We start from the raw sequence: 18,530 nt of genomic DNA, 5'->3' as shown, positions 1-18,530 counted from the left end.
GTATTTCTGGTGGCAAGTCTGTGCCCTCATGATGGCCAGGTGTGGAGGATACAGCAGACCACCACGAATCGGGACACCCACTCCGGTGAGTACTGTAGGGCTCCTCCAGAGCAGTTCAGGCAGCGGAAGCGTTGTTTAAGGACACCAATGGTCTGCTTCATGATGTTTTGTGTAGCAGCGTGGCTCTCATTGTACGTATGCTGGCCACGTGTGTTTGGGTTGCGGAGCGGAGTCACGAGCCAGGTGGTCAAGGGATAGAACAGCCCTCGTCGCCCAGTAGCCACCGTCTGGTTTGACTTGATGGCTGAAAAACTGAGGGAGCAGCGGACTATAGAAGAATAAAGGCATCATGACTGCTGCCAGGATACTGGGCATTCACCATCGTGATGTGCTGAGCATGGTTGCACACGAACTGCACATTCAGCAAGTGGTAGCATTTGCATTTGCGATACAGCTCAGCATTTATATACAGTGCCCGCAAAGCCACGTGCGTGTAGTCGATGGCGCCCTGTACCACGAGGCTGCCCTACCACCCTCACCAAGACGCCGTCCGGCGCGGCCACACCAGAAGTGTGTGTGTGCTGCTCAGGCCATTTTGGTCCCAATTCGGCACTCGCAGCGCCCAATTAACAGGAACTATGGAACCAAATTTCTAGCCCCAGATCTTTGGTGACAAGAAGTGTGCTTGTCATGATATTTAATGGGGATATTGTAGGAATTGCTAGATTCCTAACCAAAGGACTGAGATCGAGTCAGTCTGTCAACCAAATGAAGTTTAATACTGTTTTGCAGAAGTAACAATCAAAACGCAGGAGAACTAACTAACAGGTCTATACTCAATGCTGGCTCCACGAGGACTGAGAGAGAAGGCTCCTCAGTCTGACGTCATGACGTCAGCACGTTTCCCGCCGTTGGGAACGTCACGTGACCCACGTGGTGACGTCATCGCGTTTGGTCTTAATCCTACAGAGACCGCGCTATTTACATGCAGTACAACGAATACAGGTACAGATTCATTCTGTTACAGATAATTATGTACATCGATAAAAGAGTCCCTTGGTGGCTCTGCCACAATATAATAAAAGTGTTCAAAATTATGAAAGTCTTGAACAAATTGGATCCAAGTAAACTTTTCTGCCCTGTTCAAAATTTAAGCACAAGGCATCATATTTACAAATTAAGGACAATAAAAGAAAATAGGAAATGCAGGAGGAACATTTTTATTATAAGGGCGGTAAACATATGGAACAGATTACCGACGCAGGTGCTGGAAGAAGAAACCTTAAATGGGTTTCAAGAAGGAACTAGAAAAGTTGCTGTCAACAAATGGGATTCAGGATTAGTGGAAATGTGCCAGGGAATACTGCGGAGTGATTGTGCCCAAGGCTTCTTCGACAGCACCTCCCAAACCTGTGACCTCTACCGCCTAGAAGGACAAGAGCAGCAAGCACATGAAAACACCACCACCTGCAAGTTCCCCTCCAAGTCATGCACCATCCTCACTTGGAAATATATCGCCGTTCCTTCATCGTCGCTGGGTCAAAATTCTGGAACTTCCTACCTAATAGCACCGTGAGAGTACCATCACCACACAGACTGCAGCGGTTCAAAAAGGCGGCACACCACAACCTTCTCAAGGGCAATTAGGGATGGGCAATAAATGCTGGCCTTGCCAGTGATGCCCATATCCCATGAACGAACAATAATAAAAAGGTGTGAATGGGTATTCTAACTTAGCACACCTGTTGAGCTCATTGAATTTTTGCAGCATTGCAGCCAGGTCCTTGGAATAATTCTGCTGGCATTCACCCTTCTGCCAAACAACATGTCTAACTTGCTATCAGACAGACTATCCTCAGGGAAGTAGACATCCAACTTCAGCCGCACTTATTAAGAGTTCCAGTGCTTCTAGAAAAGCGAGTTACCCTGTCGCATCCTCACTGCTGGAAGACATGGTAGCAAGCTTCTGACAACAGTTCTTCCCTTTGGGCCTGAAAAATTGCAATGCTCTTTAAGCTGTTGCAGGCCTTTAAGATTTGTAGCAGCAAATGATTTTCCACCTCCCATTGATTGAGTTGCCAATCCCAGCCTCTAGCTTGTCCACAATATAGTAATGAAGCTCAACACAGAAACTATGCTGGATTCAGCGCTCATATTCTTGCATGGGTGCTATTCCTGATGCACCTGGTTCCAAGATTGGACGCGATAATCAGCTTCACTATCTCTAGTTGGGGAGTGAACCAGTTGTATGAGGCCTTTTGGGTGAGTGTACTCCTGTCAATATGCTGATCAGGAGAAGGATTTATCTGAGGGTAGATGAAATTACTTTGGGTAACCAAATCATGATAGTAAGCTTTATCCAGGAATGAACCTCCTCCCACTGCAAAAACTGCCTGGTTCCTAATTTGGCCTGCGGAAAGTTACAAATCCATGCTTAAACTATAAGGGAACTTCTTTAGTGACACAATCTCTCTCTACAATATTGTTTACTACTTACGATAATGACTGTGTTTGGATTGTCAGAAGCTAAAATACTAACAATCTATAATGCCAGCCAACAGGTGTGGAGATGCCGGAGTTGGACTGGGGTGGACAAATGTAAGAAGTCACACAACACCAGGTTATAGTCCAACAGCTTTATTTGAAATCACAAGCTTTCGGAGCGCTGCTCCTTCGTCAGGTGAAGTGGAGAAATGCATAAAGACACAGCTTATATAGTCAGAGAATCATGTCAGATGTTTACAGGTAATGTTTCCAACTGCCATTTATCACACCTCGGCAGAGAGATAATCACAGCAATCAAAGGTGTGAATGGTGTCCAAACAGGTCAGTCAGGAAAACATTACATCAAAGGATCTGCTCAGACGAGGAGGAATGCGATGGACACCTACAGACACTGAAAGACGCCCTTGTAAGAACGGGATATGACGCTCGACTCGTCGATCGACAGTTCCGACGGGCCACAGCGAAAAATGGCATAGATCTCCTCAGAAGACAAACACGGGACACAACCAACAGAGTACCCTTCGTCATCCAGTACTTCCCCGGAGCGGAGAAACTACGCCATGTTCTTCGCAGCCTTCAACATGTCATTGATGACGACGAACACCTCGCTAAGACCATCCCCACGCCTCCACTACTCGCTTTCAAACAGCTGCCTAACCTCAAACAGACCATCGTTCGCAGCAAATTACCCAGCTTTCAGGAGAACAGCGACCACGACACCACACAACCCTGCCACAGCAACCTCTGCAAGACATGCCAGATCATCAACACAGATACCATCATCACACGGGAGGACACCACCCACCAGGTACATGGTACATACTCATGTGACTCGGCCAACGTTGTCTACCTCATACGTTGCAGGAAAGGATGCCCCGGAGCATGGTACATCGGCGAGACCATGCAGACACTGCGACAACGGATGAACGGACACCGCGCAACAATCGCCAGGCAGGAGTGTTCCCTCCCAGTCGGGGAACACTTCAGCAGTCAAGGACATTCAGCCTCTGATCTTCAGGTAAGCATTCTCCAAGGCGGCCTTCGAGACACACGACAACGCAAAATCGTCGAGCAGAAACTGATAGCCAAGTTCCGCACCCATGATGACCGCCTCAACCGAGATCTTGGGTTCATGTCACACTACATGTAACCCCACCTGACGCAGGGTCATCCAGACTCGAGTCGACATTGGCTTGTTCTCTCTACACAGATGCGGCCGGACCTGCTGTGATTTCCAGCAAAAAAAATGTTTTTTGTCTTTTTTGTTTTTCATACAGACCCCAGCATCTGCAATATTTGACCCCTTGTGACCCCACCTCATTGTTCTTTGATGTAATGTTTTCCTGACTGACCTGTTTGGACACCATTCACACCTTTGATTGCTGTGATTATCTCTCTGCCGAGGTGTGATAAATGGCAGTTGGAAACATTACCTGTAAACATCTGACATGATTCTCTGACTATATAAGCTGTGTCTTTATGCATTTCTCCACTTCACCGGACGAAGGAGCAGCGCTCCGAAAGCTTGTGATTTCAAATAAAGCTGTTGGACTATAACCTGGTGTTGTGTGATTTCTTACATTTAGCCAACAGGTTGGCTTGAGAGTTATGAATGTTTGTAATGTAAATTAAATTTTTGTTACGTGTTAATAAGCAACTACCATTTTACCAGCAGACACAACTATCCTTATCTGAGACCAAATTAAATAGTACAGGGTACTGTGGTTTTGAGACTGTTGCCTCCCTTCACCAGACTAATACTAGCGAGGTTGAAATCTGGAGCAATCAGGGAAGAATTCTAGCCATATTTTTACCTGGTTAATTATTTAATCTCATCACTACCACTTCCAAAAGAAATCTCTTCTTAGTTACCTGGGCTGATGAACTTGTGACTGTCTGATTTTTGCATCACCTAATAGGAGCCAGGACAGCTGGCCCCAGTAAGTTTCCTTAAAGGGGATTATGCCATCTGGTATCAGGCCACAAGTGTGACAAGTACTCGATCTTCCTGGCTTCCCACCCTCACCAATCAAATATAGTTGTTGATGCTCCACAAGTGGTATGATTAGCTTAGTGGTTATGGTAATGGACTAGCAACCAGTGAGTTCAAATCCCACCATGGCAAGTTGTGAAATTTAATTTATAAGCATCTGGTAATTTAAGGGCTAGCACCAGAACACATCCGTGAAAGCTGCTGAATTGTCATGATAAACCCACTGGTTCACTATTGTGGAAGGGAAACTGCCAACTCTACCCAGTCTCTCCTACATATTACTCCATTTCCATACTACGTGGTTGACTCTGAATGCCCTTGGGACAACTAGAATAAATACTGCCTTGCCAATGTTGCCCACATCCCAAAAGCAAATTAAAAAATCAATGCATTGGTTGGCAGCCTCCCAAATGCAAGCTTTGGAAATTAGGTATTATTAACGTTCTTTGGTAAACATATTACAGAACTCATAAGTGAAAAACACTTTACGAAATTTAATGAAATGCCAAATATATGTGAGAGTAAATTAAATTCTGTTTCATTATCAAACTTAGCAATCATATTACCTGAGGTTCCTGAGGAAGGTTATCCAGAAGGCCCAGAAATGGATCATTATCGCAAGATTCTCTCTGATTACATACATGGCTGGAATGCAATAGAGTCAGTGCTTTCCTCAACTGTATTCACTACATTGGAGATTGCTAAGAAAGCTCCTGAGGCTCTTCTTGAAGAAGCTGTTCAAATTCTGGAGAGTAAGTGAAGTTTTTCTACTGCCACAAGAAAATCTTTTGAGTCTGCTTTTAAAAGTTACAGCATAATTAAATATTACAATTTCTATCAAATGATGTAGTAAAAATATACAGAGAAGAGGAGTCATTTGTTATTAACCTCACCGATATTTTTGGTCTGCAACAATCTTGTGTACTAAATTAGTAAATGATTCCTGACTCCATGGGTGTAGGCAATGTGTTCAAAAGCACGTGAGTGCAAAAGACAAGCGTTTGTTACCATCTTCAGCCAGCAGTGCCAAGTGGATGATCCATCTCAGCCTACTCCTGAGGTCCCCACCATCACAGTAGCCAGTCTTCAGCCTATTCAATTCACTCCATGTGATATCAAGAAACAGCTAAGCGCACTGGATACAGCAAAGGCTATGGGCTCGACAACATCCCAGCAGTGGTGCTGAGGACTTGTGCTCCAGAACCAGCCGTGCCTCTGACCAAGCTGTTCCAGTACAGCTACAACACTGGCATCTGGCCACAAAAAGCAGGACAAATCCAATCCAGCCAATTACCGCCCCATCAGCCTATGCTCAATAATCAGCAAAGTAAGGCGGCACTTACCTGCTCACTGATGTTCAGTTTGGGTTCTGCCAGGACCACTCGGCTCCAGACCTCATTACAGTCTTTGTCCAAACATGGACAAAAGAGCTGAATTCTAGAGGTGAGGCGAGAGTGACTGCTGTAGACATCAAGGCAGCATTTGACCAAGTGTGGCATCAAGGAGCCCTCGTAAAATTGGGAATCGGGGGAAAACTCTCCACTGGCTGGAGTTATATCTAGCTCAGAGGAAGATGGTTGTGGTTATTGGAGGCCAATCATTTAAGCCCCAGGACATTGTTGCAGGAGTTCCTCAAGGCAGTGTCTTAGGCCCAACCATCTTCAGCTGCTTCATCAATGACCTTCCCTCCATCATAAGGTCAGAAGTGGGGATGTTCGCTGATGTTTGCACAGTGTTCAGTGCCATTCGCAACTCCTAATGAAGCAGTCCATGCCCATATACAGAAAGACCTGTACAACATTCAGGTTTAGGCTGATAAGTGGCAAGTAACATTCACACCACATAAGTGCCAGGCAATGACTATCTCCAACAAGAGAGTGTTTAACCACCTCCCCTTGACATTCCTGTATAAAACACTGGTTCGGCCCCAACTGGAGTACTGTGTCCAATTTTGGGCACCACACTTTAGGAAGGATGTGAAGGCCTTCAAGAGGGTGCAGAAAAGATTTACAAGAATGATTCCAGGACTGAGGGACTTCCGTTATATTGATAGACTGCAGAAGCTGGGGTTGTTCTCCTTGGAGCAGAGAAGATGGAGGTGTTTAAAATCATAAGGGGTCTGGACAGAGTAGATAGAGAGAAACTGTTCCCATTGGCGGAAGGGTTGAGAACCAGAGGACACAGATTTAAGGTGATTGGCAAAAGAACCAATGGTGACGTAAGAATTTTTTTTTTACGCAGCAAGTGGTTAGGATCTGGAATGCACTGCCTGAAAGGGTGGTGGAGGCAGATTCAATCACGACTTTAAAAAGGGAGTTGGACAAGTATCTGAAGGAAAGATATTTGCAGGGCTACGGGGAAAGGGCGGGTGAATGGGACTAACTGAAGTGCTCTTGCAGAGTGCTGGCATGGGCTTGACGGGCCGAATGGCCTTCCGTGCTGTAACCATTCTATGATTCAGTGGCATTACCATTGTCGAATCCCCCACCATCAACCATTGAGCAGAAACTTAACTGGACCAGCCACATAAATACTGTGGCTATAAGAGCAAGTCAGAAGCTAGGTATTCTGCAGTGAGTGACTCATCTCCTGACCTCCCAAAGCCTTTCCGCCATCTATGAGGCACAAGTCAGGAGTGTGATGGAATACTCTCCACTTGCCTGGATGAGTGCAGATCCAACAACACTCAAGAAGCTTGACACCATCCAGGACAAAGCAACCTGCTTAATTGGCACCCCATCCACCACCTTAAACATTCACTCCCTGCACCACCAGCGCACCGTGTCTGCAGTGTGTACCGTCTACAAGATGCACTGCAGCAACTCGCCAAGGCTTCTTCGACGGCACTTCCCAAACCTGCGACCTCTACCACCTAGAATGACAAGGGTAGCAAGTGCATGGGAACACCACCACCTCCAAGTTCCCCTCCAAGTCACACACCATCCTGACTTGGAAATATATCGCCGACCCTTTATCGTCGTCGGGTCAAAATCCTGGAACTCCCTTCCTAACAGCATTGTGGGAGTATCTTTGCCACACGGACTGCAGTGGTTCAAGGTGGTGGCTCACCACAACCTTCTCAAAGGCAATTAGGGATGGGCAATAAATGCTGTCCTTGCCTGCATCTACCCTGTCAAGCCCTGTAAGAATTTTGTATGTTTCAATGAGATCACCTCTCATTCTTCTAAACTCTAGAAAATATAGGCCGAGTCTACTCAATCTTTCCTCATAGGACAATCCCTCCATCCCAGGAACCAGTCTGGTGAACCTTTGTTGCACTCCTTCTATGGCAAGTATATCCTTACTTCGGTAAGGAGACCAAAACTCTACACAATAAGAACATAAGAAATAGGAGCAGGAGTAGGCCAATCGGCCCCTCGAGCCTTCTCCGCCATTCAATAAGATCATGGCTGATCTGATCCTAACCTCAAATCTACTTCCACTCTCCATCCCACCCGAACCCATGTGATCTCCCGGGAGAGGCAAAAAAACAGATAAAAAACCCAATGGCCAATTTGGGAGAAAAAATCTGGGAAATTCCTCTCCGACCCATCTAGGCGATCGAAACTCGTCCAGGGGATCACTCTGTCCCTGTATTTCCTGCAGTACTTAACCTACTGTAAAAGATGATCTCCACCCCAGCCAGGAACAGGCCCAATTTACTCTTTAAGGAGCCTGTTCCCGAGGTCTCCACTCATTTAGCCTGTCTATATCCCCTTGAAGCCTCCTTGCATCCTCCTCACAGCTTACATTCCCACCCAACTTTGTATCATCATCAAATTGGATATACTGTATTACATTTGGTCCCCTCATCCAAATCATTGATGTAGATTGTGAATAGCTAAGGCCCAAGCACCGATCCATGCGGTACCTCACTAGTTACAGCCTGCCAACCTGAAAATGACCCGTTTATTCCTACTCTCTGTTTTCTGTCCGTTAACCAATCCTCAATCCATGCTAGTATATTACCTCCAATCCCATGAACCCTAATTTTGTTTATTAACCTCTTGTGTTGCAACTTATCGAATGCCTTCTGAAAATCCAAACCGATTTGTCAAACATGATTTCCCTTTCATAAATCCTTGTTGACTCTGCCCAACCCTATTATTATTTTCTAAGTGCCCTGTTACCACATCCTTAATAAGAGATTCTAGCATTTTCCCTATTACTGATGTCTGGCTAATTGGTCTGTAGTACCCCATTTTCTCTTTCCCTCCTTTTTTAAATAGTGGGGTTACATTTGCTACCTTCCAAGCCACGGGAACCGTTCTAGAATCTATAGAATTTTGGAAAATGACAACCAATGCATCCACTATCTCTATAGCCAACTCTTTCAAAACCCCAGAATGTAGGCCATCAGGTCCAGGGGATTGATTGGCTTTCAGTCCCATTAGTTTCTCCAGTACTACTTTTTTACTAATACCAATATCTTTCAGTTCCTTATTCTCGCTAAACCCTTGGTTGTCCACTATTTCCAGGAAGTTTTTTGCGTCTTCTTCCGTGAAGACAGACACAAGGGGGTCGATTTTAGTTCAGGTGCGGGGAATTGGCGGGTTCCCCGAATTTAGTGATTCCGACACGATTGTAAATGGGTCTGTGAGATTGATGCAAATTTAACACAATTGGCCAATTGATTTCCAGCGTGTGGGAAGCCTTGGCAATTGAGTATTTCCAGTCAGAAAGTCGCAGAATATGACGTCATCATTGCTGCTGCTTTTAAGGTCCACAGCAAGCCTTGCTTCCTCTGCAGCTCCCAAACTTCACCATTAAGATGGCACAGGAGCCTGCAGGAGCAACGGCCAGTGGGAGGGCCAGATCTGCCCCCAAATTTGTTGAGGCTTCACTCCAGGCATTACTGGATGGTGCTAGGGCCCACAGGGAGGCCCTGTCCCCTTCTTCAGGGAGGAAGAGGCCTCCCAGTCAGACCAAGGCTGTGTGGCTACAGGTGGCAGGTCAAGTCAACTCCTTGGGGCTCACACGAAGAACGTGGTTGCAGTGCAGGAAAAGAGAGCTCACAATAAAAGAGAACAAGCGAGGACAGGAGGAGGGCCACCATCAGTAGCCCACCTCACCCCCTGGGAGGAGGCGATCCTGGAGATTGTAGGACTGGAGGATGAGGCGCAAGTGGGGGATGGACAGACGGGTGCATCACAGCAAACTGGTGGCAGAATAGTTTTCCATCTCTCTCATTGACATTGCATGAGTCGCTGATAATGATTCTGAAGCTATAACAGATGGACCTATGATCATCTGCAATATGCAATGTGCATGTAACCTTGACCTCACATCTCCAACTCTTTCCTTCACTCCCCCACAGGGCCATCGAGAGCCCCCGTCCCCACTGTCCAGGAGGAAGAGCCTGAGCTTCCAGACTCCTCAGAGGAATCTGCAACCTGTGAAGGCGCTGCTTCAGCAGAATTCAGCGCACCCAGCACCAGCGCAGACACTCACGCCTCGGTGGGACCTTCGGGACATTGAGTAGTGTTGTCACCTGGTGTATCACAGCTCACAAGTGAGCATCAGCAGATGTGGAGACAGGGATAGCAGTGGAGAGTCCTAGTCGGAGGGCGCAAGACTCTGCCAGCTCGGCTCAGCTGCATGTCGACCCTCTGCCTCTGGGTCCATCCATAAGATCAGCGGGGCTGGAACTCCAGGAACAGATGCAGGAGTCTCTGGTAGGTTTTGCCTCCAGGGTCGATGTGAGTGTGGAGCGAATGGAGGAGTCCATAGCGACCATGAGCAGAGCCTTTGTGGAGTCATTGGCGCATGAATGCATCACCATGGAAAGGATGGCAACCTCCATGGAGGAGATAAGACGCCAGGGTATGGAAAACATGATGAGTGCTCATAATAGAATGACATCTCTTGAGGAGCGATGGGCATCTATTGAACAGAGAAACCAAACCTTCATGGAAGTCCTTCTGAGTAGGACTGCCAGTGCAGATACAGGTCCCCATGGCCCCCCCTGGTGTGCAGCAAGGTGCTCTCAAGCCACTTCCAAGCGCTGGCCCCTTCTGGCCTGTGCAGCTTCAGGTGGGTGAGCAGCAGCCTGGTGCTCCTGCTGGTGTTGGTGCTGGTTCTGCTGGTGCCGCAGCTGGTCTTCTTCCTCGTCTAATGCCCAGAAAGGAAGGAAATAAATGGCTCCCATGCTTCTGGTGTATGACTCCGTTGAGGAAGCGCTCAGTGAAGGTGGCGAGCGGGGTTTTCCAGGAGGTCACACTGGAGATGTGTGTGAGGCTCCAACCTTCCACAGGTGTGGTTAGGCCTGGTAAAAGTTGCCCCAGACCTGAGACAACAAAGTCCTGCCACCTGCAAATGATGACTGATCAAATATCCTCTTTTATGTTGGACCTGCAGCTGATAGTCAGCAAGCCAATCGTGTTCACGCCAGGTTTCACAGGCGTGATCCCCACCAGGCGCGTTTTACATGGGAAAAGGGTTAAACAGGCAAGCGCCTGTTAAAATGGGATTATAAAGGCCAATTAGTGCTGTTTAAGGGCCCTAAAGACCAGTCTCACCTGTTGCAGGCGGGACTGATTCGGGTCAATCAGACACACCTAGGTTAAAATGGTGTGGAGGCAGGAACCAGGCCGGGGGGGGGGGGGGTCGCGACCCCCAGGTTTTGCGATTTTAACCCCCCGCACGCCTAAAAGCCCGCCTCACGGCCCAATGAAAATCGAGGCCCTAGTATTTGTTTAATTTCTCTGCCATTTCCTTATTCCTTATAATTTCTCCTGTCTCAGCCTGTAAGGGACCCACATTTACTTTTGCTAATCTTTTCCTTTTTACATACCTATAGAAGCTTTTACAGTCTGTTTTTATGTCTCTCGCTAGTTTACTCTCATGTTCTATTTTCCCTTTATCAATTTTTTAGCCCTCCTTTGCTGAATTCTAAAATCCTCAGGCTTACTACTCTTTTTGGTAACATTATAAGTCTCTTCCTTTGATCTAATACTATCTTTAACTTCTCTTGTTAGCCACGGTTGGACCATTTTTCCTGTGGGACTTTTATGCCTTAAAGGAATGTATATTTGTTGTAAATTATGTATTAATTCTTTAAATGCTAGGCATTGCTTGTCTACCATCATACCTTTTAATGTAGCTTCCCAATCTACCTTAGCCAGCTCGCCCCTCATACCTACGTAGTTTGCTTTGTTTAGATTTAAGATCCTAGTTTCGGATTTAATGAAGTCACTTTCAAACTCAATGTTAAATTCTATCATATTATGCTCACTCTTCCCTAAAGGCCCCTTTACTACAAGGTTATTAATTAACCCTGTCTCATTGCACAATACTAGATCTAAAATAGCTTGTTCCCGAGTTGGTTCCTCAACATACTGATCTAGAAAACTATCTTGCATACATTACATGAATTTGTCCTCCACACTATTACTGCTAATTTGGTTTGCCAAGTCTATATGTAGATTAAAGTCCCCCATGATTACTGTATTACCTTTGTTACATGCACCTGCAATTTCCTGATTTGTACTCTGCTCTACATTACAACAACTGTTTGGGGGCCTATAAACAATTCACACCAATGTTTTCTGCCCCTTGCTGTTTCTTAGCTCCACCCAAACTGATTCTACTTCTTCATTTTTGGAGGTAAGATCCTTTCTCTCTACTGTCTTTATCCCATCCTTTATTATCAGGGCTACTCGTCCTCCTTTTCCATTTTGCCTATCCCTTCTAAAAGTTATGTATCCTGGAATATTTAGCCACTTTGCAACCACGTCTCTGTTATGGTTATTAGATCAAACCTGTTAATTTCGATCTGCGCTATTAATTCATCTATTTTGTTGCGAATGCTTCGCACATTCAGATATAGTGACTTTAGCTTTGACTTATTTCTCTTTTTCCCTAATGTCACATTAGTCACCGATGCCTTATTACTTTTGTTACTCTCTCTCTCCCTTCCTGACCCACTCTGCTTTTTTTTCCCCAAAACTACTCTGGTCTAGAGCCTTGACATTTCTTTCGCTGCTTTTAAATTGACTCTTTCCTGAATCCTCCACCCCCATCCCCCCCCTTCATTAGTTTAAAGCCATGTCTACTGCCCTAGTTATTCAGTTCACCAGGACACTGGTCCCAGCCTGGTTTAAATGGAGCCCGTCCCAATGGAACAGCTCCCTCTTTCTCCAGTACTGGTGCCAGTGCCCCATGAACCAAAACCCCTTCCTCCCACACCACTCTTTGAGCCACGCCTCTAAACCTCTAATCTGTTTATTCCTATGCCAATTTGCGTGTGGCTCAGGTAACAATCCAGAGATTATTACCTTTGAGGTTCTGCTTTTTAATTTGGATCCTAGCTCCTCAAACTCCCTCAGCAGAACCTCATTCCTAGTTCTACCTATGTTGTTGGTTCCTACGTGGACCACGACAAATGGATCCTCCCCCTCCCACTCCAAGTTCTTCTCCAGCTGCGAGGAGATGTCTTTAACCCTGTCACCGGGCAGGCAACACAACCTTCTGAATGCTCGGTCGCGGCTGCAGAGAACAGTATCTATCCCCCTGACTATACTGTCCCCTACCACAACTACATTCCCGTTCACTCCCCCCACTTGAATGGCCTCCTGCACCATGGTGCCATGGTCAGCCTGCTCATCCATTCTACAGGCTTTTCCCTCATCCACACAGGCAGGAAGAACCTCATACCTGTTGGACAAGGGCAAAGGCTTTGGCTCTTCTAGCACTGCACCTGGGATCCCCTTACCTGCCTGAGTTGCAGTCACACCCTCCTGTCCCTGACCACTAACCAGACCTGTACCACTACCTAACCTAAGGGATGTGACTGCCTCCTGGATCAAAGTGTCCAGGTAACTCTCCCCATCCCTGATGCCCCCCAACGCCTGCACCTCAGACTCCAGCTCAAAAACTCTTGAGCTGAAGTTCCTCAAGATGCAGGCATTTACTGCAAACGTGGTTGTCCGGGATCACAATGCTCTCTGCAAACTCCCACATGCTGCACTGCCATCCCTATATGACCTTGATTTATTTGATTGAATTTAATTAAATTTGTAATTAGGTAACTTAGTTTACAGTGTAGTTTCCTGACTACTTGATCTAGCTTAAGTTAGGGGTACTGAAATTAAATATCTACCTGTAACACAAAGCACTACAAGTAGTGTAAGCCAAAAGCAACAACTCCTTCCCTCTCTTCTCCAAATTCCCACTCTTCTCCAAATTCCCAACCAAAGCACTCTGTTCAAGTCCACTCCGTTTAATCCCGCTCTGCAGAAATGTTTACTTATATACACTTGGAGCCTCACCCAATTTACAAGTGATGCTTCAGCTCCCCTGCTCCTGGTGATTAGCGCCTATTCAAGACAAGCAATTACACCTGACTGACAGTTAACTGCCACTGGCAGTCAGCTTCTGTTAACTTCAGTTTTGAAAGTTTTAAAGTTCTATGTTAAAATCAGAATCTTATACTAAATTTCACTTATTACATCTTCTACTTAACAGAAATTCCCAACCAAAGCACTCTGTTCAAGTCCACTCCAATAAATCCTGCTTTGTGCAGACTGCCTAAATTTCTGCATTAAATTTCATCTGCCCCATGTCCGCCCATTCCACCAGCCTGTCTATGTCCTCCTGAAGTCTATTACTATCCTCCTCACTGTTCACTATACTTCCAAGTTTTGTGTCATCTGCAAATTTTGAAATTGTGCCCTGTACACCCAAGTCCAAGTCATTAATATATATCAAGAAAAGCAGTGGTCCTAGTACTGACCCCTGGGGATCACCACTGAATACCTTCCTCCAGTCTGAAATACAACCGTTCACCACTACTCTCTGTTTCCTGTCACTTTGCCAATTTCGTGTCCATGCTGCCACTGTCCTTTTTATTCCATGGGCTTCAACTTTGCTGGCAAGCCTATTATGTGGCACTTTGTTGAACGCCTTTTAGAAATCCATTTACACTACAATAACTGCATTACCCTCATCAACCCTCTCTGTTATCTCATCAAAGAACTGAATCAAGTTGCTCGCTGACCTATATTGGCTCCTGGTCCGGCAATGCCTTGATTTTAAAATTCTCATCCTTGTTTTCAAATCCCTCCATGGACTCACCCCTCCCTATCGCTGTAACTTCCCCCAGCTCTACAACCCTCTGAGATATCTGTGCTCCTCCAATTCTGGTCTCTTGTGTATTCCTGATTTCCTTTGCTCCACCATTGGCGACCGTGCCTTCAGCTGTCTAGGCCCTAAGCTCTGAAATTCCCTCCTTAAACCTCACCGCCTCTCTTTCATTAACACATTCCTTAAAACCTACTGACTTCAGTGAAAATAAAAATCGGGAGTGATATAAAACGGACTGTCGATTCGCTATCGCCCTTTTTACACAAAGTCCGGATCGACCCCAGTGGGCTTCCAATGTAACTAATGGGAAATTTCATTGTGCACAAATTATGTAATTGAAATTCCACTCATACATTACGATGAAGTCCTGCCTGTTTTCAGTGGGAACTTCTTGCACCTGACCAGAAGCTGACTAATCATAGAATGATACAACACAGAGGGCCATTCGGCCCATCGAGCCTGTGCCAGCTCTTTGGTAGAGTTATCCAATTAATCCCACTCCCCTGCTCTTTCCCCACAGCCCTGTAATGTACATTATCAGAGGAGATCAAGCCCAACTGATCGCAACCCATGTTTCCATTCTGTTACTCATTGAATGGCAGAGCAGGCTCGAGGGGCCGAATGGCCTACTCCTCATATCTTCTATGTTTCTATACCTTATTATTTTTACTCTAGTGCTATCTACCTCTCCCACTCCTTTGTGCACCTTGTCTCTCCTTTCTAATGCTACATCCTGGTGCCCGCCCCCCTGCCAAATTAGTTTAAACCCTCCCCAACAGCACTAGTAAACCCCCCCACTAGGACATTGGTTCCACCTCTGTTGAGATGCAACCTGTCTGGCCTGTACAGGTCCCACCTCCCCAGACCGGTCCCAATGTCCCAGGGATCTAAAGCCCTCCCTTCTGCACCATCTCTCCAGCCACGCATTCATCTGCTCTATCCTCTTATTTCTATACTCACTAGCTCGTGGCTCCGGGAGTAATCCAGAGATTACTACCTTTGAGGTCCTGCTTTTTAATCTCTTTCCTAGCTGGCTAAAGTCTGCCTGCAGGGCCTCATCCCTCTTTTTACCTATGTTGTGGGTACCGATATGGACCACGACCTCTGGCTGTTCACTGTCCCCCCTCAGAGTGTTCTGCAGCCGCTCAGTGACATCCCTGATCCTGGCACCAGGGAGGCAACATACCATCCTAGAATCACGTCTGCGGCCGCAGAAACACCTGTCTGTTCCCCTAACTATTGAATCCCCTACCACTATTGCTTTCCCAATATGTCATATCAAGAAGGGGTACAGATACCATTATGCACATGGTGAACATTTACTGGCTGTTGACATCAGTCCCCATATGAGTGACTGCTATATGCCAGGTGGCTGTATGAGATGTAATTCTGTTACCAGGTTGCTGAGATGTCCCCCTCTCTCCGTCTCCCACCTGCAGCTGTTCGGCGACTCTAAACACTTCCAAGGCAACCTCCTCTGCTCCTTTTAAGGTGGTCAATGATGAAGGGCCACCTCCGGTTCTCTCCCTCTTATTGTGGGCTCTCCTTTCCTGTAAGGAGGGAAAGAAGGGAAGTTTGAGTGAGAGTGATGGAATGAGTGTAAGGAATGGATGGGTTACATTTTTAGAGGGTGACTATGATGGAGTGGTGTGGCAATGTCAAGTGGCCTCCTTGCATGTTGTTACTTGGTATGATTGCATTAAGAGAAGGGTGAGTGTGAGGGGTGGTTAGTCAGATGGGGATGTGATAATGTAGATAGAAAGGGATGGGTGGATGTGCAAGGTATGTTGGTGTGAGTAAGGATATGCAGGAGTAGGGTTGGGAAGGCAGAGTAATGGGGATGTCATGAGAGGCACAGCAGGATGAAGTTGAGTGTGGCTTTGCACTCACGTTTCCTGATCTAATGAGATCATTGATACGTTTGCGGCACTGCACCCAGGTCCTCCTGACAACATCCCTGCTGTTGATCTCCTCTGCTATTTGAAGCCAGGCTCCTTTGGTCTGGTGGGGAGGTCTCTTCTGCCCATCGGAAAGGAAGAGCACCTCCATGCATGCTCTCACTCCCTCTACAAGTATATGGAGGGAGTCATCTGAGACCCTGGGCACAGCACTCTGTCTCTGTGCAGTCATGTTTCAAACTCTTTGTAACACTCCAATGGTGTAGTGCAGTGCCCTAGATGAACCTTCAAATGCAATGTGGCCAATGTCCTTTAAATATCCCGGTTGAAGACACGTCATCGATGGCGTCATTAGATCCGCACCATTTAATACGGCCGGGTAACGCGCAGGGCTGCCTTAATAAGCGCCATTAATGGAAAGTCAATCTCAGGAGCGGAATAGAATCAGGAACGGGGTCATGACCCACCACGGCAACTGCCCACACCTGACCCGCCCAGGTACAGAAAATTCCGGCCTAAGTTATTAGCACGTCGACCAACCCCCTACATTTCAAGCAACAGATCATGGTGCAGACAAAGGAAATCATAAATCATGGACTTTAAAGATTCTCCAGCTCTCACTTTACTCGTATCCATCTTGTGGATAATTCTTGCTAAGTATGATTTCTCCCTAGTCTTTAATTGTCCCAATCCATCTTCTATGTCCCTTTCCACTTCAACTTTAATTTCAATCCCTCTGACAGGTACCTGTTTGTTTCATTAATTAGATTGTTTCTCCATGGAGTATGTGTCAGTGCCTTGATGAATTAAAAGGTTGTCTCACTCCCCTGAGCCACATTAACCATTTCATGTCATGCTGTTGTAAGTAACTGAGCATGTCTGGGACCCGTTCTTCAGTGCAAATTCACCATGCATTTCCGCATGCTAGTTGCTTCATATGTAACCAATCACATTTGCACACTCACACCAGTATCCCAATATCATACCACATGATACAAGCCACTCTTGGGTTTCAGGTGATCTTCCAGCTCCCACTGACGTGTGTGTATCTGTGCTGGTGCATGGCGTGTATGAGTCCTGTGATGGTGCACCCTCAGAGTTAGTGACCTCCTCTGAGGAGTCGTCGTCCTCCAGCACCACTTCCTGTGGGACACTTGATGGGCCTGTGGAAGATTAAAGACATGAATTAGAACAGTCATGGTAAAAATGTTTTAAGGTAACATTATGCACATGATCTTATTTCACTGGCTGCATTCTGACTGTTGTATGCCATGTGGCTGTGTGATATTTAATTCTGTCACCAGGTAGCTGGGAGGCCCCCATACCTCTATCTCCGATGACCAGACATGCCGACATTCTGCTTATCTCCAGAGCATCCTCCTCTGCAGCTGTCAACGTGGCGATGACTGGAGGGCCACCTCCAGTTCTCTGCCTCTCCCTGTTGTTCTGTGCTCTCTTCTCCTGCAAGGAGGGAAACAAGACCTTTGAGGGAATGAGTGGAAGAATGGATGGGTAACATCTGTAGAGAGTGACTATGAAGGAGAGGCATTACATTGCATTAAGATGAGGGTGAGTGTCAGTGGTGGATGGTCAGATGGGGATATGAGGAAGTGCATAGACAGAGAGGGATGGGTGTACCTGCAAGGTACTTTGGTGTGAGGAGTGTTATGCAGGAGTAGGCTTGGAAAGGCAGAGTGAGGGGGTTGGGGTGACACGCACATCAGGATGTAGTTGAATGTGCCATTGTACTCAACTTTCTTGCCCTCGGGTCATTAAAGTGCTTCCTGCACTGTATCCATGAGTGTGGCACCACACTCCTGCTACTGACCTCCTCTGCGATCTCCAGCCACACCTCTTGGTCATTGAGACTGGCTTCTTCCTCCCGTCAACAGGTAAGAATATCTCCCTGCAGGCCCTTACACTTCGCAGCATCAGGTCTAGAGGTGCATCACTGAAGCAAGACGCAGCGTTTGTACGCTGAGACTCCATTCTTTATTCCTTCTTATGTCTCTACCACCTCCACAATCTTTCAACTGTCATTGTTGTAGTGT

The 18,530-nt window shown here is 46.5% G+C and overlaps 1 protein-coding gene across 3 annotated transcripts in view; it reads left to right on the top strand.

The window, feature by feature from the left end:
• ak9 (adenylate kinase 9) overlaps nucleotides 1-18,530 on the top strand; it is a 366,094-nt gene that overhangs the window by 196,016 nt on the left and 151,548 nt on the right. For 2 of the 3 annotated variants that reach the window (XM_085997790.1, XM_085997791.1), the window contains exon 21: nucleotides 5,053-5,250. The exons of the other annotated variant lie outside the window; for it this stretch is intronic. In XM_085997790.1, coding sequence (XP_085853916.1) covers nucleotides 5,053-5,250 — 198 coding nt within the window. The remainder of the gene's footprint in view (nucleotides 1-5,052; nucleotides 5,251-18,530) is intronic. 3 annotated transcript variants of the gene reach the window in all.

The sequence above is a fragment of the Somniosus microcephalus genome, chromosome 9 (genome assembly GCF_052327205.1).
Source record: "Somniosus microcephalus isolate GS21.2 chromosome 9, FLI_Smic_1.0, whole genome shotgun sequence".
NCBI classification, from domain to species: domain Eukaryota; kingdom Metazoa; phylum Chordata; class Chondrichthyes; order Squaliformes; family Somniosidae; genus Somniosus; species Somniosus microcephalus.
The sequence above is the reverse complement of the archived record's forward strand: the minus strand, read 5'-3'. Positions and strand labels throughout refer to the sequence as shown.